The sequence below is a fragment of the Diabrotica virgifera genome, chromosome 7 (genome assembly GCF_917563875.1).
Source record: "Diabrotica virgifera virgifera chromosome 7, PGI_DIABVI_V3a".
Lineage (NCBI taxonomy): Eukaryota > Metazoa > Arthropoda > Insecta > Coleoptera > Chrysomelidae > Diabrotica > Diabrotica virgifera.
In genome coordinates, this window is record NC_065449.1 from 92,596,017 (window position 1) to 92,621,853 (window position 25,837).

The window sequence follows — 25,837 nt, forward strand, 5'->3', positions numbered from 1 at the left end:
TGACCCGTATGCACGCCAATGGTGGATATAAAATTCTTAATTGCAGCCAAAAAATGCGCAAGCATCATCATCATCTTGGTGCTACAGCCCTTAGAGGGCCTCGACCTTCTCAAGCTTTCTACGCCATTCTGTTCTGCCTCTTGCTTGCATTTTCCAGTTGCCGACTCTGATCTTCTCGGTATCTTGTGTTACCCCGTCCATCCACCTCAGCTTTGGTCTACCCCGTCTTCTCATTCCCACGAGTTGCGCTGTTAGAATCTTTTTTGTCATGTTCGATTCAGGGGCCCCGGCTACATGTCCTGCCCACTGCAGGCGGTTTCGCTTAATTATAGTGATAATATATTTTCCACCAAACGTATGCTTGTAGATATTCTGCAGTTCGAAGTTATATCTACGCCTCCATATTCCGTTCTCACAGACCGCTCCGAATATCTTACGTAGCACCTTTCTTTCAAAAATCGATAGAGCGGATTCATCTGTTTTAGTTAGCGTCCATGCCTCTGATCCATATGTGAGAACGGGGACTATCAATGTTCTATACAGCCTTATATGAGTTTTTTGAGACAGACGTTTGTTAGCTAAGTACTTTGATAGACTATGATAACACATGTTTGCAATTATTATTCGTCTTTTTATTTCCCCTGACTACCTCTTAAACCTACCAAATTTCATTTGCATATCTCAACCGGTTTTAAAGCAGTAAATAAATTGTCAGTTTGTAAGAAAAAATTCAACATCCCGTATCTCGAAAACGAAGCATTTGCGGACATATGTTTATAAGTCAAACGGTCATTATTTTTCATAAAGAATTACCCCTTAAAGTTTGTCGCACTTATTAAGAAACGCCCTGTATTGATGAAGCACGTTGCTAGTTGTTAAAGTACCTAACATTTTTGTTATGCAACATAAGCGAATGAATTAAAAAGCAAAATGTTAAGAAAGCCTAAGCCTATAGTTGAATTTTAATTTCAATATTTTATATACGCTAGAATATTCCACAGCAGTGGCGGCTCGTCAGAGGAGGCAAGGGAGGCTCAGCCTCCCCATAAATTTTTTACACACTCTACACTGTTTTGTCAGTGTACATCATGAATCGCGAAAACAACAATCACTCTCACTATTATACAACGTGTAAATTCCATATTATCACTAATTATCCATACGTACGGAGCATTAGCATTAGAACGCATGATCGCGTCTCAGTTTTATTACATATTATTGTAGGCAGGACCCTGGGTTACCCGCGATGCAAGCACGGAGCCGAGAAGCTCAGCAGTCTCCGTTGCTAATGCTCCGTGCAGCGCAGCAGGGGTTTAAGGAGACCCGGTCTCCTAACAGTGGCATCTACGGTGCCGTCACACGCTGCCCGGAGATATACCAAGGGAGGCAGAGTAGCTTCTCGGCTCCGTTGCGTGGTTGCGTGCGTCTCGGGACAACGAATTTTAGGGTCCTGACTAAAAATAATGAAAAATCTAAAAGTGCGAATTTTGTTATGAAATTTGGTATGTGAGGTTACAATAATATTTGGAACAACTTGCTCAAATAACTTTTTCCGATATCTCTAACTCAAAGCAAAATATCGGTAATTTATCGTGTTTTTGAATTCGCAGTAGGCCGCGTTTAGAATTAAAAAAATTCAGTTGAGTATCTTAAAAAATTTGAAGCTTCATTATGTATGGACTGCAAAACTTCAAATCTGTATTTATTTTGATATGCATAGGTATCTATTTACAAATAGATGGAATTGTTAACAACTAAACGACACAAACTTTGGTATTAAACTTTTACAATTAGGCTAACTGTTTTTAAAATGATATGATATCATGAAATTATGAATTAGGATGATATTATGAAATGTAAATAAAAATGGTCAAAAAACGGGGCCTTAAATTACATTTTTTGGCGCATTTTTTTGCTAATGCAAATTTGTCTAGATATTTTACAGTTAGGTATAGCCTCCCCTATTGTAAAAATCACGAGCCGCCACTGTTCCACAGGGTGTTCCGAACTTTGAGGAAAAAACAACTATCATTGTTACACCCGGTATACAATGACACTTACCTGTTTAGCAACAATATTATTACATAGATATTCTTAAAGAATAAAGATATAACATACTAAAACAATCACTAAAATCGGACAACAGGTTTAGAAAATACGGGGCTTCAAAAATGTCCCATTTTTAAGGTGGTGCGTTAATTTTGACGCTTAATGTATATTTATTTATTTCGGTAAAAAGAGCGTGAATATGTCTCGAAAGAGGGTTTGTTATTCTTTGCGAGTGTGGGGTTGTGACCGACCGGGGTGCCAGCTGTGACTAAACTGAACTACAAACATAAATTTGTCATTATGTGGTTTTAAGAAGTTAACGGTTCGAATGCATTTAAAAAGTGATTTATTGACATGTGGAATTTTTGTTTCCCATACATAAACTGAACAGGCCATTAACATCTGGATTCGTATAGATATTATGAGCCGAAAGAATGTGAATTTTAAATGGGACGTATTATTTAGTTTGAAAGAAAAATTAGTAAGTAAAAAATAGTAATTGAAGCGTGTCGCCACAGATATATGACTTCTTCTTCTTCATGTGCTGTGCTCGATTATCGAGCGTTGGCTATCAAATTGGCCATAGTAGTTTTGTTGATGGCAGCTCGGAAAAGGGATGTAGAGGATCTGTTAAATCATTCTCTCAGGTTTTTAAGCCATTATAGCTACAAGATATTATATGACACAAAATGAAAACACGATCGATTCAGACAATTTTGAAAAGCAAAGAGAAAGACGTCTAAGTAAGTCTTATGGTGTCTGTTGTAGTACCCAGATTTGTCCGAAATATACTCATTAAATCTTCTTATTTCCTAGAAAGGCTTTGTATTTTTCTTTTAGCTTGTTAAAGGCTTTGTAAAATCTGTACTCGGCTGGATTCTTACTTGGGATTTGGCAATCGAAAGTACATATTTAAGAACCCCTCTAACCAAATTTTTAGCTCCCTATATGTCCCCTATCGGAAAATAAGTGTTTTTTCGAAAAAAAAAAATTTTTGAGCGATCCGTTGTTTTAAAAAATAAAAAAAAAATTGTGAATGTATACTGTTATGCCCAAAAATATACTGATTTTTTTCAGATTTTTTGGATCAAAATTTATTTCAGGAAAAATTTTTGAATTTTTCAAAAAATTTTTGAATTTTTCAAAAAATTTTTAGGTTATATAGGTAATTTTTGGCTAGCTGCGAAATAATAATTTTTTGTGTATATTTTCCATTCTTTTGAATGGCTGGAACAGATTTGCCATTTTCTCGCCGGAAATTCCTCAAAATTCGAAAAACCCCATTTTTTGGGGGAGGGGGAAACATCAAAAAAGTGTTTTTTTTTTTTCGAATTGTGAGGAAGTTCGGGAGAAAAAATGGCAAATCTAACCCAGCCATTCAAAAGAACGAAAAAAAAATACACGAAAATATAATTATTTCGAAGTTTGCCAAAAATGACTTACATAACTAACAAAATTTTTTTTGAAAAATTCAAAAATTTTTCCTGGCCTCAATTTTAATTTGAAAAATCTTTATGTATAATTTAATAAAATTTAAGATAATTTAATAAAAAATCAGTATGCTTTTGGCATATCATTGTATGTTCATAATTTTTGCAGATTTTTAAAGCAAAGGATCGCTCAGTAAACGCTAAAAATATGAGGGAGAACACCAAAAAAATGGATTATTTCGAATTTTGAGGAATTTCCGGCGAGAAATTGGCAAATCTACCTTCGCCATTTAAAAGAATGGAAAAAAAATACACTAAAAATAATTATTTCTCAGCTAACCAAAAATTACCTACATAACCTTAAAAATTTCTGAAAAATTCAAAAAAAATTTCAAAGCTCAATTTTGATCCAAAAAATCTGAAAAAAATCAGTATGTTTTAGAGCATAACAATATACATTCACAAAATTTTTCACATTTTTTAAAGCAACAGATCGCTCAAAAAATTTTTTTTCAAAAAACACCTTTTTACGATAGGGGACATCTGGGGTCACATAGGGTGCTAAAAATTTGGTAAGGGGCGATTTTAAATATGTACTTTCGATTGCCCAATACCAAGTAAGAATACAGCCGAGTGCAGATTTTGCCATCTTATCCCGCTATAGCCTTTACAATTCTTTTTTAATTATTAGTGATATATCATAAACATTAGTATATTTTTCTTTTCCTTATAGGTTGCTGCTTTAGATATTGGTTACACCCCCGGTGTTGATAAGATTCGAGAAGCAGACGTCAAAGTACTGTTTCTTTTAGGAGCAGATAACGGCGCCATTGATAAGTCAGACTTACCAAACGATTGCTTCGTAATTTATCAAGGTAAGGAGAAAGTAAAAACAAACAGCTGCAACAAACAGCTGAAGTGTGAAATATTTTAATTTATAACAGTAACAATATCAAAATACTATCTGCATGTAATATTTGTTATATTTTAAATATAATATATTAATAAATATATTATTTAAATACCCATTATAACAGGTTACAACTTTATATCGTTGTGATGGGAAGTTAAGCAGATTTCAAATTTAGAATGAAATACAGGATGTTCCTTTTAGAAAATTATAGCTTTGATCTGGTACGCCGTTAAAATTCACCCTGTAAGATTGTAACTAAGTTTAAAATATGAAGTTTAAACTTTTTCTGTACATTTACTCTAAAAGATCTACTGAGTTTCCTTACACTAATTAATCTATTACTTATACTTTGCTGAAGAGGTGCATGAAAAAAGTTGAGGAGGAAGAATAAACCCAGTTTAGTCGAATTCCGTTGCATCATATAATAATTACCTTTCTTTATTTATTATTCTATACATTTTTTTTATTTTGTGGTAGTCTTCTATTAGTCCAGTCTCAGCGACAAAAATGCCACTGAACCTCTAAAATTACACAAACAAGCTGAATTTTGCTGAGAATGTCAATTTTGGGGACTTCAAAAAGTTTGCCAAAGAAAAAAGTATTGTCACTCTTACTAGTTCAGAGAAATAAGGAAACAAAATATCCTGTTGGTGACACAACCCCTCCAGGCCGAAACCAAATTTTTTGAGTAGAATAGACCTCTATTTTAGACTTGGACAGCATTTCTCGATGGTGTACGGACTGGTTGCTACCGCTTAATATAGAAAAATGTGTCGTTCTTCATGTCGGCAAAAATAACCCTCGGTTTAATTATTTTATTAACGGCACCGTTTTAAAAAAGACCGATTGTCACTCTGATCTCGGTGTGTTAATAAACTCACAATTGTCCTGGACTCCTCAAACGTTGCAACAGTGTAATAAAGCCAATCGCATGGTATACCTTATTAGTAAAGTTTTTTCGTCCTGTGACAGTCGAACCTTAGCAAAATTGTATAAAACTTATGTGAGACCTATATTAGAATTTGCTAATTCAGTGTGGTGCCCGGTTCTTCAGCGTGACGTAAATATGCTGGAAAATGTACAGCGACGAGTAACGCGGATCCCGTATTCATTGGTGCGTCCCTCATATGAAGATCGTTTAAAGATCATGGATTTAGTTCCATTATCCGCCCGCAGACTTAGAGGCGACTTAATTACAACATTCAATTCATTTCATTACGAAACTTCTTCACTCAGAAATTTCTTTACAATAAATACAGATGAGCGGTTAAGAGGCCATCCCAGAAAGCTAAGAAGAGAACTCTGCAGAACCAACATCAGGTTAAACTTTTTATCAAATAGGGTTGTTCATGCTTGGAATTCATTACCAGCTTATGTCGCTCTGGCTCCTAGTACAAATAGTTTTAAGAATAGACTCGATAATAATTAATTGAATTTTTTATTTAATTATATGTAATTCAGCTTAAGTGTAAAACAGCTAAGTACCAAAATTTGTTTAGCTTTTAGAGTATAATAGGGTTCTAATCCTCTACTCTTATTGAATGTTAATAATAATAATAATAATATTAATAACCTAGTTGAGCCGTATGGCTAAATCTGTAAAATAACCTATTATAACCTATTTATAACCTATATGTTTCCTGCAGCCGATTTTGATGATATACATAGTTATAAACAAATGAAGATCAAAAAACGATAAATTTTCGCTTTTTTCGTCTATTACACAGCTATTCGCTGTGCTTATTACACAGAGTGCTGAGATTTCTGGTGCTTAAATCATACCCTAAATTTCAAAGCAATTGGTCAAATAGTTTAAAAGTTATTTAATTTGTTTATCCCAAATTAATTTTTTTACAACACTATAAGTCAGAAAATGACGAAGTTACAGTAATACTTTGGATAGTTTATGAAACAAGAATATTTATACTATTAATTTAATTTAAAAAATGACAAAAAATAATTCTAAGTATTGCAAAATTATTTAGCAACAACATGTGAATTAAAAAGGGGGGGCTAACTTCGTCCCTAATTGTCCTAGGACAATTATTTGTTTTTCTTTCTAAATTTGTATAAAAATTCAGTCTTTCTAAGTATGAAAAAATATTTTTTCTACTGGTAACGGTTAAAAAGTTATTCTAATTGTTTCAAATTACTTTTGTCATTTTTTTTTAATTAAGTGAATAGTATAAATCGTCCTATTAGAGGTAAAACTCACTAAGTGCATTTTTTTTTTTGGGATTTTCACATTTTCATCAATTTGAACTCAATGCGGTACTGCCCAGCTCTGGAGAAGTCACCTGGGACTCTAACCCTTCTAATTGCTGAGATAATTTATGGTACAATTCACTAAGTGCATTATTGTGAATTTCGGTTTCAGGGCAAAACTCATTAAAACGTATTATTGCACTTAGTGAATTTTTCCTTCCAATGTGGAGTGCAATATTGTGAATTTTGGTTTCAGGGTAAAACTCAATAAAACTTATTATTGCACTTAGTGAATTTTTCCTTACAATCTGGAATGCCGAATCTGTACTTAGTGATCTTTCAAACAATACATTAGATAACAATATATTTTGCGATTAAGCAGGCGACTTGTGTGTTACATTGTATTGTTGAAACTGTACAAACTGTACATTATATTTGTGTGCATTATCTGTTCGGTTCTTTGTAACCGTGATAGCTTACATAAAAGGTAACATAATCTATTTTGCAATTAAGCAGGCGACTTTTGTGGCTGTCATAAATGACGAAAGAATTGCATTTATTTTCAAAGAACGAAACTTTTGTTCATTTTTTAAATAATAGACTGTTCTTTTTGATAGTTCGTTGGTTGTAAGTCAGCCAAATTTTATGAAGACAAATTCATTAACTTCTTAATATCCAATAATTGTGTTCAAGGAAAAACTAATCAAGTAAAAAGTGTAGTTAGTGAGTTTTACCTCTAATAGGATATCAATATCCAATATTTGTGTTCATGGAAAAACTCATTAAATACAAAAATTGATCTAATATTGATTGTATCATAGTTCCTGTGACGAAATATGGCTTAAAATATCTGTTTTTATTTATTCTTTAAGGTTCCATTAAAAAAATTCCAATGTTCAAGTCAGGTGAATTTAAAAAGCAATTATTTGTACCTTTAAATCGATTTTTCTTCACTTTCTGGAAAGTGTAGTTAGTGAGTTTTACCTCTAATAGGACGAAATGTTCTTTCAACTGTCCGAAGTATTACTGTAACCACCTAATTTTTTGATTATAGTGTTGCAAAAAAATGAATATGAGATAAACAAAGTTTTTAGTTTGTGAAAACTGTCATTATAGATAGGAATGCGTGAAGGGTTTAAAGTGTGCGTGAAGAAACAATGTATTTTAAATGGGATTTACTTTTTCGCACACTTTCAATGGGTTTTTTGGCACACTTTTATAATCAAATATCCTTAACTTTCGCGTTGTCATGGTGATGACAATATGACCAATGATTTACAACAAAATTTTTGACAGTTTTGTGGTTTGAAAGTAGTTAGGATTTTTTAATGTCAAAGTTCTAAAAATTGTAGGATAGAAATGAATTCCAGTGACGAAGAGTTACAGTTTTTTTATTTGTTTATCGTAGATAAAATATTGTATGAAACTGTGCGTGAAGTACTTTTTGCGAACTTACGCGATGTAGAGCATTCGCTCCGTTGTCGCTCGTGCTCTAAAAATCGCGTGCGTTCGCAAAAAGCATACTTCACGAACTGTTTCATAAATAACTATTAAACTATTTGACCAATTGCTTTGAAATTTAAAATATAATTTAAGCATAAAATGTCTCAGCATTACGTGTAATAAGAAGGTTCTAACTTAATTTTTTACATAAGTTATGAACATTTATAAAATCTCAAAATTTATGACTTATTTTGCAATTTTCTAAGTAACAAATAAGGATAGACATATTCAGCGAACGCTATATTGAAGTTTTTTGATATATGATTTATGAGGTTCTTATTCTTACATTTTTTAGCGTGCTTCACATTTTAGTAATAGACGAAAAAAGCGAAAATTTACCGTTTTTTGATCTTCATTTGTTTATAACTATGTGTATCATCAAAATCGGCTGCAGGAAACATATAGGTTATTAATACAGATGTCCATACTACTCAAAAAAAATTGTTTTCGGCCTGGAGGGGGATGTGTCACGAGAAAAATCTTATTTCTCTGGACTATACACCAGGCTTCCACCTAAAAACCCACCTCGGGAGGAATCATCGATTTCCCAAGAATCTGTACGCCGTATAAAAATGGTTATTAGAATAGCACTGTTTGTGTAAAATGAACCGTTCTCTCAGAAACACTGCTTGAAGCGACCGACGATTTTGGGTGTCAGTTACGCAAGCGAAATCAATTTTTTAAATAAAATTTGTATCAAGTCGACAATAAAATTCAATAAGTAAATATACAATTTTTGCCATTTTTACATTTCTCGTGAGATCGATTAAATTTATCACTTCCATAGACTGGTCGCTATGGAATTTCAATTTTTAGAGCCTAATCTTCAAAACTTATAACATGAAATTTCGATTTTGAGTTTTGGCCATAAAGATGGGGCAACTTTCACATTACAAACGATTTAAAACGTTTAAAATTGGTTATTTTCGATCACAAGTACGTTTTTCGAAACTAAAATTCCTGTTAATTGTACTATATTGTTCGAAAAATTCTCATCTTAGTACTTCCCAACAGTAAGTTTTTGTGCGATCAAGTCCTTCTATTCAGATCGTTTTAAATGTTGTTTTGTAGATCCAGCGTTTGTGTCTTATGTAAGGTATTTTATTGTTTCATATTTTCTAGTTTGAACAATCTGCTGCTTTATTTGATTTCAAAATTTATTACTACAGCTGTTCTTTAATATACAGGGTGTCATGAGGAACTGTACATACTCCTACCTCGTATGCAGGCATCTATGGGGAATAACATATGATCATTAAAAAGTGTCTGCTCCCATTGTTTAATAATATACAGGGCGAGTTGTTAATTTTTACATAAATTTGTATTCGTCATCATTTTTGAACAGTAAGATCGATGTGTCTCTTATTTTGGTCAATCGTTACAATATTACCATCCAATCAACTGATTTATTTAAAAATTTAAACTAGAAAAAAAATCAGGTCCGGCTTTAAAAAATTAGTTATTTTTGGTCTTAGAAAAAATTTCACCCTGTATACGGTTTTTGAAAACTCTAATAGGAATTTTACAAATTAGACAAATAGGCAATTAAAACGGCGTATTTATTTTTTCCCCACACAATTATTTATTTTTTTATAAAAAAATCAAATTTGACTATGAATTAAAAGCTTGGTCAAAGAACCATAGATTTAAAAAAATTAACTTTTTTTACAAAAATTAATTTTTTTTGAACAAATATTTAATTTATAAATTACCGCCCAATCAACTGATTTATTCGAACTAAAAAAAATCAGGTCCGGCTTTAAAAAATTAGTTCGTTTTAGTCTTAGAAAAAAATTTCACCCTGTATACGGTTTTTGAAAACTTTAATAAGAATTTTACAAATTGGACAAATAGGTAATTAACATGGCATATTTATTTTTTCCCCACACGATTACTTAATTTTTTTATAAAAAAATCAAATTTGACTATGAATTAAAAGTTTGGTGTGAACCAGAGATTTAAAAAAATTAACTTTTATTACAAAAATTATTTTTTTAGAACAAATATTTAATTTATAAGTAATAATACTACCACTGCTTGTGCTATACGTTTTAAATAATACAACCTTTTTAGCCAATTTCCAGAATTTTCAAAGGAACAGGTTGTTTTGAATAATACTAAAACAACATCCTGTGTAATATTTGTTTGTCAAGAAGGACATAAACAAATAAACCTAAATTAAACAAAAACAAAAAGAAATATTTTTCCCATCGTTTTTTGCATCACTACCTTCTCACCATGTATTAATACTATGGATGTGTATAAAAATGATAATTTGGCATTTTCGTTGTTTGTGTACCTAATTTGACTTTTCGTTCGCCATCGTTATTATTTATTTGTGTTTCTTACACTGTTTGTACTTTTTTGCATTATCATATTTTACAAAATAGTTTGCCGAATCTACTTGCCAATGCAGCCGCCCGAGGTATGTACTTTATGCACGATGGGACATCACCACATTTCTCAGTTGCTGTTCGTCAACATCTTCATGTAACTTATGGAAATAGGTGGATAGGACGCGGAGGGCCTCATGCATGACCACCTAAATCACCTGATTTTAACCCTGTCGACTATTCCCTGTGGGGTATAGTCGACAGGGAATATATCAATACGCGACAAGAACTAAGTAATTGATAAAAGTATTGATTCTTGTAACATTATTAGAAATGATCCCTTAACTCTCAGGAGGTCTATTAGACTGTTGATGGTCCGACAAAGATGGATTTCATTTCGAAAATCTGTTAAGAATCTCAAAAAAAATTTGTTGTATTGTTTTATTTGTTTCTTAAGTTCTTTTATGTGTCTATGTATTATGTATACAATTGTTCTATTTATGTTCTACATAATAATATGTATTTTCTTTTCGTTAATTTAAAAAATAAATTTACTGTATTTTGCCTTTTGAAATAAAACTCTGAGAATTCAATAAAGCGACGCTACCTAAGAATCACTAAACAAATATTATACAGGGCGATGTTTTAGTATTATTCAAAACAACCTCTTCCTTTTGAAGTTCTGGAAATTAGCTAAAGGGGTTTTATTATTTACAATGTATAGCACAAGCTGTGGAAGTATTAATACATATGTATGAATTAAAAATTTGTTACAAAAATAGATTTTGCAAAAAAAATATTTTTTTTAAATCTATGGTTCATTTCACCAAACTTTTTATTTCATAGTTAAATTTGATCTTTTTATAAAAAATTAAGTAATCTTGTGGGGAGAAAAATAAATACCTATGCCATTTTAGTTGCCTATTTGTGTAATTTGTAAAATTCTTATTAGAGTTTTCAAAAACCATATACAGGGTGTAAATTTTTCTAAGACCAAAAGGAACTATTTTTTTAAGCCGGACCTGATTTTTTTCTAGTTTTAATAAATCAGTTGATTTGGTGGTAATAGTGTAACAATCGACCAAAATAAGAGAGACATCGATCTTACCGTTCAAAAATTATGACGAATACAAATTTCTGTAAATATGGGTTGTAAACCCGCCCTGTATATTACTAAACAATGGGAGCAGACACTTTTTAATGGTCATTTGTTATTCCCCATAGGGGCCTCCATACGTGGTAGGAGTATGTACAGTTCTTATGACTCACCCTGTATATTTGTACAATTCACACACTCATATTTTACTGGTGGGGAATCACGTGGGTGCATGCGCACTATTATGATTATACTAATTAACTATGTTCTTTGCATTTGGCACATAGCGGAAAGAGAAAGGTTTTTCTTGAAGACTCAATTTGAGATTCTTGTTGTTTATTAATATCAAAATTTATTGTTGTATTTCGCCGATTCATTTTCGGAAAGGACGGGCGTCCTTTCCTAAAACTTTCTTTTTAAATAATTTTAACTAATATATTTTTGATATTTTCGCCTGAATATTGGTTAAACCTGTTTCTTGTTGTTCTGTGTGACAAGTTGTAAAACATTAATTGCCATTAATATCACTGAATGTATTTTTGCGTAGCAACGAAGGGCATCTGGCGTAAAATACATGACGACGGGAAATTATCAAAAATTATCGGGAATAATATCACAAGAGAGTGAGAATAAATTGACAATAATGCGACAGTTTTTCGAAAATTTGTTGTCTGGCAATAGACAGGAGAGCCCGCAGGGATCGAGTGGCTATTGCCCAATGACAACAAATTTGAGAAAAAATGAAGCATTATTGTCTTATTTATTCTTACTGTCGTGTGCTGTTCGTAAGATTATTTTTTAATACTTACAAATAAAATTCAAGTCTTTGTATAAAAACCAACGAACTGCCAACACTGATGTAATCGTCATGAAGCGAATTTAATGACTTTAGGATGAGATAGAAGATAAACAGGTAAAGGAGGGAAGATAATCGCCATCTTTCGTAAACAAACATATTGACAGTGCTAGTCAGATACGTCAGGGTTGCCAGATTGGGGTATTTTCCCACAATTTTGGGGTAATTTGAAAGCGTATAGGGGAACTTCTCTAAGCAGAAATGGTTGGGGGATTTTTTGGGGTGAAAATTATGGAAAATTTTAAGGGGTCATGGGAAATTAAATTTGCGAATGTACACATAGAACTGTATATTATAATCTCATATAATCGAAGAAGATAGGACTTATGAATTATTTCCAGGGCCCTCTGTTGATAAGTAGTATAATTTTTGTTTACTTTTCTCTACATTTGACTACGAATTTATTAAAATGCGGCAAAAATTTAAATTTGGGTCATTTGAGCTTCAACTTGAGGGAATTTCAGTTTCTAAGAGGGGGATTTATAAAATCACATATGGCAACTCTGGTGGTAGTTGTAGCAAATTTTACCTGAAAAATTCTCTGTCTCTCTAGGACCTCTCTCTTGTATGTTGCAGGCAATTCCATCAGTGTTGGTTGACAGTTCGTGAATAAAAACAGTCCAGTGACATTGTTCCCAATTAATGTGACACACATTTTTCAACTAGTCGAAGTGAAGCACAGTTTAGCAAATATTTAGATGAAGATATTAATAAGATATTAGATAATTTATTTATAAACACAGTTTTATTCATGAAATAATCTTACCGAAGTAAATCAGCGCTTAAATGTGCCTATTTGTGTTCTCCTCGTGACAATTTGACATTAGATGCAGAACTTAAAGTATATTATGGATATTTTCTTAAATGTGACAGTTGTCAAAACTAGGAAACTGGTTAAAATTAAACAAAAATAATCTACTTAAAAAAATGCTCACTGTAATTTTCTACAGTAGAAAATTACCGATGAAATAATAATCTGATTGGACAGAATTAAACACGTGATGAAAAATCTTACTATATGATTGGAAGTTAAAATCATTAAAAAATAGTCGCTGTAATTTTTATTCTTGTAGGTTTCTATTGGTCAGAATCTCTATGAATGAAATAATCTCTATAATTTAAACTTGTTTCTTCAAGAGTTAATTTTAATAAAATTAATTTTTTTAGGCCACCACGGTGATCAAGGAGCCGGCATAGCTGACGCTATCTTGCCTGGTGCTGCTTATACCGAAAAACAAGCCACTTACGTAAACACGGAAGGTAGAGCTCAACAAACTTTGGTAGCTGTTACCCCACCTGGTAGGGCAAGAGAAGACTGGAAGATAATAAGAGCTTTGTCAGAAATTTTGGGAGTTAAGTTGCCATACGATAACTTAAGTGAAATTAGGGATAGACTAGATGAGGTTGCACCACACCTTACCCGTTACGGGCATGCAGAAGAAGCTAATTACTTTAAACAAGCTGCAGAATTAGCTAAGGTAAGGTAGTTAAGTTTTATTAATTTTGTGACTTCTTAGTTTCCTGATTTACTGTGTTTATTATAAACGAAGATGAATACGTTCTGAAAACATAATTTTGATTACAGTTGACGAAGTTCTTCTCTTATTAATATTTTAGTTCTGTAGAAAAAATACTATTTTGTTAACTTCGCATCTTAAGTTATTTAACACACAGTGTGATATTTGGGGACGAGAAGACTTTCCCATAAGTTGTTGAATGCTGATTCATGTACTTCTTGCAGTTGGGAACTGATACTCTTCTTCTTAATCCTTAACTTGATGCAGGTATCGTGATATGTAGATATTAGCTGATTTTCAATGTTCCTCCATGTCTCTCTATATTCTGTCATTCTAGCACATTCTGACAATGGGGCGCCAATAGTAGCAACAATATTAGTCGAGGAACCAAAGCTTTTCACCTCGCAATTTTTACAGAATGGATCAATTTGCTTGAAAATTTGAGAATCAAGTAGTGGATAGTCCATGAATCAAAATCTATATGATGCCGACAGGCGCTTTTACCACGGGGGTGGTTGCCACCCCATCTCGGGAGTAGAAATTTTTTATTATATTTTGACCGCAAAAGTTAATAAAAACATTCATTCTAAGCAAAAAATGTTCTATACATTTTTTTGATAAAATTAATAGTTTTTGATTTATTCGCTATCGAAAGTGTTTGTTTTATATCTAAAAAATCAATGTTTTTCGATGGTATACTCGATTTACGATTCACTCAATTTTTTCCGTAGAACAAATTTTATCAAACCAAGTTCTTGGGAATTAAGTTACCTACAATTTCATATTTAAAAATTTTTACGTATCTCTGATGCTAATCTTTCTATTCTGAAAAATATGACATTTTTTACCAAATTGCAAACATTCGTTATTCGCTTTAAACTTCAGTTTTTTAAAAACTAATCATTCTAAGCCAGTCAAACTTCTAGAATCTATTAATAATACATAAATAAAGAAGAATAAATAAGGCCAATGACTAAAAACACCGCTGACTTACATTATTATGCTTCCAATTGGATTTCTCCTTTTTTTTTTTCAAAAAAATAAATTGATTTTTTAACCGTAACTTTTTTATTTTTTATCTTCGAGAGTTCGTTAAAAAAGAATTTTGTAGGTTTTTAGAAGATGTATAAGGCTATTAATATTAAATCCTTTTAAAATTCTCAGTCACAAAAAGAAGTGGCATTGAAAGGGTTGGTAAAGGTGGTTTTTGCATGATATTATTATCTATAGCTCACTCAATTGTTGCCTTAAAAAAAATTTTTTGCAAACCAAGTTCTTGGGAATTAAATAAGCTACAATTTCATATTTAAATATTTTTTCGTATCTCTGATGTTAATCTTTCTATTCTGAAGAAAAGGGCATTTTTTACCAAACTACAAAAACTCGTTATTTGCTTTTAACTCCATTTTTTAAAACTAATCATTCTAAGCCGATCAAACTTCTAGAACCTATTAACAATACATAAATCAAGAAAACCAAATCAGGTCAATGACAAATTTTAATTAGGGTGGTGATTAGGGAGTTGTTTACGATCACTTTTTGCTGAAAAAAATAGGGACTGACATTCTTTTCATTATAAGTCACTTAATTTTTTTAGATAGAGATTTTTTTTATTTCTGGAGATAGATATTTTTAAGTACTTAAACTTAGTTTAAACAAGTTGTCCTAGAAAAATACATAGTTTTCCTGTCTTTTGACTTTGAAACTACAATATTTAGCATTTGACGAAGAAGAGCCCACATATAATAAAGTATATCTCGATTACTATTGGTCTTAAAGTAAATTTTAAAAAACGGTTTTGTTTATTTTTTCAAAAGGTACATTTTTGTTAGGTAATGTTCTTTTGATAAAACGAAAACTTTTGGAGTTATTAGCAGAAAACTTATTAAAAACATTGATTTTTTCGATATAAAACTAACACTTTCAATAGAGAATAAATCGAAAACTATTCATTTTATCAAAAAATTGTATAGAACGTTTTTTGCTTATAACGAATGTTTTTACCAACTCTTGCGGTCAAAATATAATAAAATTTTCCACCCCCGAGATGGGGTGGCAACCACCCTCATGGTAAAAGCGTCTTTTGTCATGATATAGATTTTGATCCTTAGACTATCCACTACTTATTCTCAAATTTTCAAGCAAATTTTGTCCTATTTCAAGCTTCATTACTTGGACTATATGGTCCGTGTACCGTGTGGAAGATCTACCTCGACTTTCTCTTTTCTTCTCTTCTCTCTTCTTAACTTCTTACCAGTCTCATGTTTGTATCGATAGTTATTTCATGGCTTTTCCAATTTTTTGTGAATTTTACCAAAAAGCTTTTTGTACTGGTACTACTTGTAATTAATAACTTCCGTGCTGGTCTAATACAATACACAACGCAGGGCAGACTGACGTCATATGTATGATGGTTGAAACTTAAAAAAACAACCAAGATTATTTACATAATACGCCTAATATTCCGTTCGGCTATAGAGATATGACATTTGCCAGTCGGCAGTATAGGTGGCAACTAGCGTGTTAAGCGTCCACTGGCCCATAAAAACCAGATATTATGAAAGGTTTCAGAGAAATTAAATTTTTATTTCAAAGTTGTTTAAAATTTGTAGTTTATGAATTCTTCACGTAAGTCTATAGATTTAATATTTGTTCATATTACATTTGTTGCTGAGTGTAATTTTTTTATTGAGACTACCTAAACAAGGTGTCACACGTAATTAGAAAGAAATAAGTCTTATAGTCCGTACATTATAAATACCGTTGCACGTCATTATCTAAGTCAGAAATGTAAGTTGTCATTGTTGCCCAATTACAAAAAATTCCTGATTTAATTTTAAATCAAATATATCGCATAATTGTTGCGGAAGTGAATTATACAACAAAACAAATGTAAATAAATAAAAACATTAATAAATAATAATAAAATAAATAAAATATATAAATAAAAACAGAAAGAAGAATTAAGTTATAATCTTACGTTAAATTAAATAATAAAAACAATAAATATAATAAAACGAATATTTTTAGTAAATAATAAAAACAAATCTAAGTGTCAACACCGCAACTGTCAAATAAGTAGTGTTAAAAATTGATGCCAAAATGGAGTATTGTAAGTTCGATCGCAGTTAGAATGTAATCCGAACAAGTGTGCTTTATAAAAACGCTTTATATTCCACTTATACAAATTAAATGAAACAAGTTAGGGTATGTTTCTTTAAATTTACGTTGAGCGTAGGCGCAAATATCAAGTAGTATCTTATGCATCTAAGGTCAAGTATGATAACAGAAGCTATTACAGGAATTATTGAGCTTGAAAAACCGTTTTTCCCATAAGAAATAGATTTGATCATACTTATGAAGCCTATAACTTAAAAATTCGAATTTTCCCGGATATAAGGTATACACCGTTAGATTCGTCTAGAGTCCTTCTACAAACCCTCAGTTATTGGCGTAATTCGTAGGTTGAAATTTTGAGTAATTGTCGAAAAACCAAAATTTTCAAAGTTTAGTTTTTGTTTTTCGGCTATACTGAGCCGTGTGTATGTCTGATCCTGATAGCTTAGACACCATTTGAAATCTTAACTCAACGCTATTGATTTGGTGTATTTACTGTTCTCCTGTCTCTTCTTGAACCGAAGATATATACCGCCAAAAATATGCCGTTTTGTACCTACCAAGTCCTATAGCTGGCTTATGGGTAGTCAAAACTCACAAACTACACCGGTTCTGAATCGGCCCTAACCCCCTCTTCAGACACAGAAAAAAAAATTCAGATCGGTTTAACTTTTCCACACACATACATACATATATATCCACAAACATTTTCCCTTTTTTAAATAAAAATTGACTCATATTTCTGAGCTCGGTAACTTTTGAACGGTATAACCGATTTTCAAAATTAGACATGCGTTGGAAAGGTAATGATCGCTTCTATTAGAAGCCGTAAAAGTCGGAGTTAAATTAAGTTTTTGGGAGTTTTGGTGACGAGAACGAAAAACAGACCCTAAATAGGAAGGGCCGTAAAATCCACATCCTTGGACCAAAATGGATGGTTGACATATGATTGGGCGAGTCTTTTCCTGAACTTTAAGATGGGAGTTGGCCTAATTTTCAATTCAGTCAGATTTAGACAATAGAAAATTTCGTGTATATATAGTGTCGCGTGTAGGGAGTCTAGGTGTGCGCCACTGGCGAGAACTGCCGTTCTCTGGTAATAAAAAAAATCACTTGAATTGGACGACAGGTTTAGGAAATTCGAGACATCAAAAATTACCCATTTTTAAGGGGGTCGTTAATTTCTTGGAGTAATGTACTTCAATTCTAGTAAACTTTTGTTTTAATTTAATTTTCCTTGTGAAAATTATTAGAAATGTTCTTTTTTGTATATTGTGAATGTTTTAATCGATTGTATTTTTTACAGAGTACAGACAAAGACGTAGATCATAATTCACCTGTAGATGTGAAGATTAAAGAGCTTAAAGATTACTACATGACTGATGCAATCAGTAGAGCCTCCCCAACAATGGCGAAGTGTGTGCAGGCTGTATTGAAACAAAAACAGTCAAATAAATAGTGTGATAAAGTAGAATAATTAAATTTAAAGAACTTTATTTAGAAAATCTTCGATACGTCATCAATTTTATATATCTCAGCTAAACTGTTCAATAAAGCATATTATTATAAAGATAGAAACTATTTAAATTTAACATTTTATCAAAATTTACGTTGTTTTTTTTTTCATTCAAGCAATTTTAAAAGTTGTTGAGTCGTTTTGTTAAATACGTTTATTTATAATAGTGAAATACTTCTGTAAATAAGTCATATACCAGTATTTTACTCGTTTGAATATTTTAGTTTGAGATAATGAAATATTATCTTTGTTTCATTTTTTTACATCCGTCAGTGTACTCTTCAATTTGGGTGTTTTACTGTTTATTTAAACAAACTGTAAATAAAATGTTAATTTAATATTGAATTTTATTTCTCTTAATTGCAGAATATATTATCTTTCCTCTTTTAAAAAGCATAAAACTGGTATTAATCGTTTGTACAATTTGGTTACCTAATTCATTTTTATAGCAATTTGTTTCATTTACAATCGGCAACGGCCATACCACACTGAATATACCGGTTCTCGTCCGATCACCGAAGTCAAGCAGTGTCAAGTGCAGTTAGTACTTGGATAGGTGACCGCTTGGGAACACCGCATGTTGTTGCCTTCATTTTTTTTCTTTGTTTAACTTCTGATATTATTTTAATAAGGTTAATGAGCCATCGGCAAAAATCCTAATTAAAGAACTTTGGTATATACATTTTATTTGACCATGACGCATAAGCTTAATTTCACTTATTAACTTCAGATATTATTTTATAGTCTAAGAGCTAGTGAACCCTCCGACTAACGGTCGTCCTGTAAGGCTAGAAATTTGTCTAGTGATAATTCATAGCACACCAAGGCTAAAAACCATGACCTGGCAGGCATCAGCCGTGCACGTGTATCTACCAGGTGAATCTAAAAGTGCAAATTTAGGGGGTAAAATAAACTTTCTCCTGTAAAGTTTAAATTTAAGTATGTGTTTGAGTAAGTCATTTAGAAGAAATATGTACAATGACAGGCGATTCTGAAGAGCATAAGACCTTGCCAGGCGAGGGGAAAGATTATATGGGCTTTTCCTAAAATTATTTTTTTTTGTATCGAACAAAGTTTTTTTTAGGTTTTTTGAATCATTCCAAACATAAAAGGACTTTGGTGATTTTTCTCTTAAGTTAATAGTTTTTGTTATATAAGCGATTAAAAATTTTGAAAATTGCGAAATCGGCCTTTTTTAACCCTAAATCGGACATTTAACTAAAAATTTCAATGTTGCCAAGGTAGGTAAATATTCTTTAAACATTGATTGATGAAATCCCGAAGAGTTTTTTGCAATACAATATCGAAAACCCCTTTGTTTTCTAATTGCTAATCAAGCGGGCGCGACACTAGTATAAGTGAGGACGTTTGAGTTTGCATAAATTCATTATCTCGAGAATGGGCAAATTTAAAGAGGAATCCTCAGATAGGTCGATTTTTATTCTTAAATTAGGACTTTTTGGCATATATATAATACTAGTGACGTCATCCGTCTGGGCGTGATGACGTAATCGATGGTTTTTTAAATGAGAGTAGGGGTTGTGTGGTAGCTCATTTAAAAGGTTATTTAACTATCTATTCAGTAATATAGACATTAACATAATTATTTATACAGGGTGTACAAAAAAATTTATTAAATTAATTTAGACAAAAATAAAAAAAAAATTTTTTGTAGACCCTGTATAAATAATTATGTTAAAGTTGATATTACTGAATAGAGAACTAAATAACCTTTCAAATGAGCAATCGCACAACCCCTACTCTCATTTAAAAAAATCATCGATTACGTCATCACGCCCAGATGGATGACGTCACTAGACCAGATAGCACAAGTACGTTTTATGGACATCCAATGGACGTACATCTGTGTACATTGGAACGTCCAATGGACGTCCCGCTAAGGTACAATGGACATCCGATGGACGTCCAACGAATGTCCAGAGTTCACAAAATTGGACGTCCATAGAACGTCCGCTACAAACGTACATTGTACGTTGTATCGGAGCTTTCAGTGTACATCTTATGTACATTCAATGTACGTCTTATGGACATTTGTAGGGCACTTTTCAGAAAGCAATCTAGTATCCATAATTTTGTGAATACATAGCAAAAAGCCTTTATAGGAAATAGTTCCTTATAATACTAAACTTATACTTATTAAAAATATTACACAAAAGACCTTTTTTATTACTCTTTACTATAACTTCATTATAATATATACTTTATTATAGGAACTAGGAACTTCATTAATGCACGACTGCACTTGCACGATAAACAGAAATCACAAATATATCACAGGATGTATTTTCATAAAGACGAGATTCAGATAATGACGCCCTAGGAAGCATGCACATTAAAAGAGGTTTAATCTCTGTTCTGTTTCTGTTCCAAACTATTTTTAGAGTCAGTACCGTTGTTGTATATTACAAGCGCGTTTGCCATTCTGTGAATTATCATAAATAAACCATCCTTCAGTATTCCACAACAATTAACATAAAAGTACCGGCCTAATACTACCTTTCACGACCGATAGCGCGAAGAGCGACAACGTTGTCAAGAAGATTCTCATTTAGTTTGTATTGGGACTTAATATAATAGTCGCGTTTTGTGTAAAATATCCATGGACCACAAATGGATGTCCAATGTACGTTGAAATCAAACGTCCAATGGACGTCCCGTAATGTACGTACATAGTAAGTCCAGTTTTGGTCCATGGACGTTTGGACTTTAAATGTACGTTATATGGACGTACATCGGACGTTGTGTGCTATATGGGAGTATTATATATATATATATATATATATATATATATATATATATATATATATATATATATATATATATATATATATTATATATATGCCAAAAAGTCCTAATTTAATAATAAGAATCGACCTGTCTGTCCCTTTCCCTTTTCGAGAAATTTGCCCTTTCTCGAGATAATGAATTTATGCAAACTCAAACGTCCTCACTTATACTACAGTGTCGCGCCCGCTTGATTAGCAATTAAAAAACAAAGGGGTTTTCTATATTGTATTGCAAAAAACTCTTCGGGATTTCATCAATCAATGATTAAAGGATATCTACCTACCTTGGCAACATTGAAATTTTTAGTTAAATGTCCGATTTAGGGTTAAAAATAGCCGATTTCGCAATTTTCAAAATTTTTAATCGCTTATATAACAAAAACTATTAACCTAAGAGAAAAGTCACTAAAGACCTTTTCTGTTTAGAATGATTCAAAAAATCTAAAAAAACTTTGTTCGGTGCAAAAAAGATAATTTTAGGAAAAATCCCTAATCTTTCCCCTCGCCTGGCAAGGTCTTATGCTCTTCAAAATCGCCTGTCATTGTACACATTTCTTCTAAATGACTTACTCAAACACATACTTAAATTTAAACTTTACAGGAGAAAGTTTATTTTACCCCCTAAATTTGCACTTTTCGATTCACTTGGTAAATACACGTGCACGGCTGATGCCTGCCAGGTCATGGATTTTAGCCTTGGTGTGCTATGAATTATCACTAGACAAATTTCTAGCCTTACAGGACGACCGTTAGTCGGAGGGTTCACTAGCTCTTAGACTATTAATAAGGTTAACACTAGGTAATCGGCAAAAAAAAAGCGTAATTAAAGAACTTTGGTATATTTTTTATACATTTTAGTAGACCATAACGCATAATTTTAATTTCACTTAAGAAGATGGAAAAGAAGGCTTAAAAACCATAACTGGTATTAATCGTTTGTACAATTTGGTTACCTACTTTATTTTGATATAAATTTGTTTCAATTAGTATCGGCAACGGCCATACCATACTGAATATACTATACAGTTCTCATCCGATCACCGAAGTCAAGCAGTGTCGGGTGCGGTTATTATTTGGAAGAGTGACCGCTTGGGAACACCGCATGTTGTTGCCTTCATTTTTTCTTTGTTTAACTTCTGATATGATTATAATAAGATTAACAGTAGGACATCGGCAAAAAATCCTAATTAGAGAACTTTGATATATCTTATATCCATTTTAGTAGACCATAACGCATTAGTTTAATTTCACTTAAGAAGATGTAAGAGAAGGCAAAAGCATAACTATGGCATTAATCGTTTGTACAATTTGGTTGCCTACTTCATTTTGATATCAATCTGTTTTTTATTTTCGGCAACGGCGATACCACACTGAATATACCGGTTCTCATCCGATCAAGGAAGTCAAGCAGTGTCGGGTGCAGTTAGTACTTGGATAGGTGACCGCTTGGGAACACCGCATGTTGTTACCTTCATTTTTTTCTTTGTTCAAATTCTGGTATTAATATAATATGGTTAACAGTAGGGCATCGGCAAAAAATACTAATTAGAGAACTTTGGTATAACATATCCATTTTGGTAGACCATAACGCATAAGTTTAATTTCACTTAAGAAGATTGAAAAGAATGATGAAAAAGCGTACCTAACTGGTATTAATCGTTTGTACAATTTGGTTAACTAGGCACTTCATTTTTATATCTTCTTCTTATACTTGTTGTAGATCTGTCAATCTGTTAATTCCGACGTTGAAGTAGTTCTTGAGAGGTAGACTGCCAGCTATCTCTCCATCTTTTTGGTGGTCTCCCCGGTGGACGCTTGCCTGCTGACTTTCCTTCTAGAGCAATTCTTGGTAGTCTGTGCTCCTCCATTCTTTTTACATAACTGAACCATTCTCTTCGTCTTTACCTGCCCCATCTGACTACATCTTGCACGCCACATTGTTCCCTGATGCTGTTGTTTCGTATTCTATATCTTCTTGTCTTCCGTGCTATTGCTCTTACTGTCTTCATTTCGGCTGTTCGTAGCATGCTTTTGGTTTTATTGGTGTCTTCTCTTGATTCAATGCCATAGGTCATAACAGGTCTGATGCAAGTTTTATAAATTCTAACTTTGCTGTCCATTCTCATATACGGGTTATTCCAGACCACATCTCTCAAACATCCGGACAAGACAGTGGCCTTGTTAATTTGTCCTCTTAGGTCTCTGGCTGGGTCATGATAACTTGATAACTCTACACCTATTAGATATTTGAACTGGTTTAGCTGTTCTATGGGTTTCCCCTCTACCACTAGCTTGCATCTAATTGGGTCTTTCGCCATGGTAATGCATTTTGTTTTCTGCGTGGATATGTTGACATATTGTCCTTTTCATGATCATTTTTCAGTGCGTAACAAATGATAGGAAAAAGGGTAAGTCCGTGATAATACACATTTATGACATTTTAGTTAAATCTGACAGTTGTCACATTTTATTTTCAATTTGGAATAAAAACAAATCAAATGTGATTCTTGCATTTATAAAATGGTATTTTCTTTGATTTGTATAGTCTTATAAATTATACAGATTATATTTGTAATATTATTATCTAATTAAAAAAAATTATTTTTTTATTATGGCGCCATCTATCGACAACTAGAATAACTAGAATAAATGTTATAAAAATGTCACCGACGAAATGTAATCACCGACGTGCCTTTTTTCTGTCACATACAATTTAATGCGTTAGAAAGACATCGAAAAACTGTGACGCACTGAAAGATGATCATGAGAAATACTGTACTGATTCTACTGTGGCCGCGTCTGTATCCTAGTTGTAGCGATTCCACATCTTCTATTATTTCATCCATTAGCATATTGAATAGAAATGGACTGACGCTGTTTCCCTGCCTGGTTCCTCCTGGTGTTGGTATGTTGGCCGTAGTGGTGTCGTTTGTTTTAATTTTTGTCGTGTTATTATTGTTTATTTGTTTTATGACTTCAACAATGTTTGTCGGTATCCTTTTTTGCTTAATTTTCTTTATTATATCGCTAAGTCTGACTCTGTCAAATGATTTCTTTAGGTCTACGAAGCAAATATATGAAGGTTTGTTATATTCTATCGACTTCTCTTTCACTTGTTTCATGACAAATATTGCATCCGTCGTCGACCTGTCTTTTCTGAATCCTTGCTGTTCTTCTCTGTTCTTTATCTGTGATTCCAATTTATCCTTGAGTATGCCTGTGAATAACTTCATTGTCGTATTTAAGAGAGTTATTCCTCTGTAGTTGTCCGGGCATGATCTTTGTCCTTTCTTAAAAATCGGTATTGTGATACTGGTGTGCCAATCTTGTGGTATCTCTGTTCTGTCTAAGATTTTGTTAATCAATGTTGTGAGACAATTAGTGAGTTTCTGACCGCCGTATTTCAGCAGTTCGTTCGGTATTCCATCAGTAGCTGGCGATAGTCTATTCTTTAAGATCTTCATTCTCGCTTCTACTTCAGTTTCTTTAGTGATATACCTGTCTTCTGTATTGTAATCGTGTTCGTCATTGGCGTCTTCACTTTTGTAGAGTTCTCTGAAATATTTTCCCATGTCTCAGTTGGTATCCCCTTTGTCTGTTCAAATTCAGTTACTGGTTTTTTTCTATTTTTTAGCATTATCCAAACTTTCCTCTGTGCGCCATAGATGTCGTGATCCATGTCACTTGTTAGCTTGATCCAATGCTCTCTTTTTATTGCTCTTATTCGCGAATTTATTCTGTTTCTTGTTTCTATATAGATGGCGCGTTGTTCCTGCGTTCCAGTGCTTTTGTAACACAGCATTTTATCTTTTGTTCTGTGAGTTCTTTGACTTCTTGACAAAACTATGGTTTGTTTTTTCTTATTGCGCTGGTGTTTGTTTTTCTTATGCCGATAGACTCTTCAGCAGTGTGCTGGATGCAGTTTTTGATTTCATTCCAGCATTCTTCTACTTCACAGTTGTGCATGTTAATGTTTTCCAATTTGCTTGTCAGCCTGCTTTCATATAATCTTTTTGTGCTCTCTGAGGTCATTGATTCTATATTGTATCTCTCGATGTATGTGGGGGATTTTTTTATTTTAATTGGTCGTTATATCTGTATTTTACATAAAACCAAGTTATGATCTGTTCCAGTGTTAGCTGAGGTTAGGGCTCTAACATCTAGTATCTGTGATGGGGCGAAAGCTCTGTTAGTAATAGTCTATGATTGATTTTTGGCCTCTGGTGTTGCAAAACGTGTATTTATGTTGTTCTTTATGTGGGAAGTACGTAATTTTCATTTTTATATCAATGTGTTTTGTTAACAATCATCTCTTGGCATCTCTTTAAGTTAATGATGACATTTTCAAGTATAGTCGGTTCGCTAAACTCAGGCACAACTGGCTAGTGATTTTAGTAGGTCATTTTTTTGTTTTTGGCGAATTTTACCAAAATTGGCAAAATTACTAACTATTTAGTGATTATTAACTATTTAGTAATTTTTTTGCCAATTTTAT

The 25,837-nt window shown here is 32.5% G+C and overlaps 1 protein-coding gene and 3 pseudogenes across 1 annotated transcript in view; all 4 read left to right on the forward strand.

Annotated features, from left to right (window-relative positions):
• Positions 1-18,873, forward strand: part of LOC126887837 (NADH-ubiquinone oxidoreductase 75 kDa subunit, mitochondrial) — a 64,302-nt gene extending 45,429 nt beyond the window's left edge. The window contains exons 8-10 of the mRNA XM_050655722.1: positions 4,213-4,354; positions 13,553-13,863; positions 18,326-18,873. Of these exons, the coding sequence (XP_050511679.1) occupies positions 4,213-4,354; positions 13,553-13,863; positions 18,326-18,478 (606 nt within the window). The 3' untranslated portion in view covers positions 18,479-18,873. The remainder of the gene's footprint in view (positions 1-4,212; positions 4,355-13,552; positions 13,864-18,325) is intronic.
• A 132-nt stretch (positions 18,874-19,005) lies between these two features.
• LOC126889158 (5S ribosomal RNA) lies at positions 19,006-19,124 on the forward strand (annotated as a pseudogene).
• A 3,209-nt stretch (positions 19,125-22,333) lies between these two features.
• On the forward strand, positions 22,334-22,456 carry LOC126889168 (5S ribosomal RNA; annotated as a pseudogene).
• A 238-nt stretch (positions 22,457-22,694) lies between these two features.
• On the forward strand, positions 22,695-22,813 carry LOC126889164 (5S ribosomal RNA; annotated as a pseudogene).
• Positions 22,814-25,837: the final 3,024 nt, after the last annotated feature.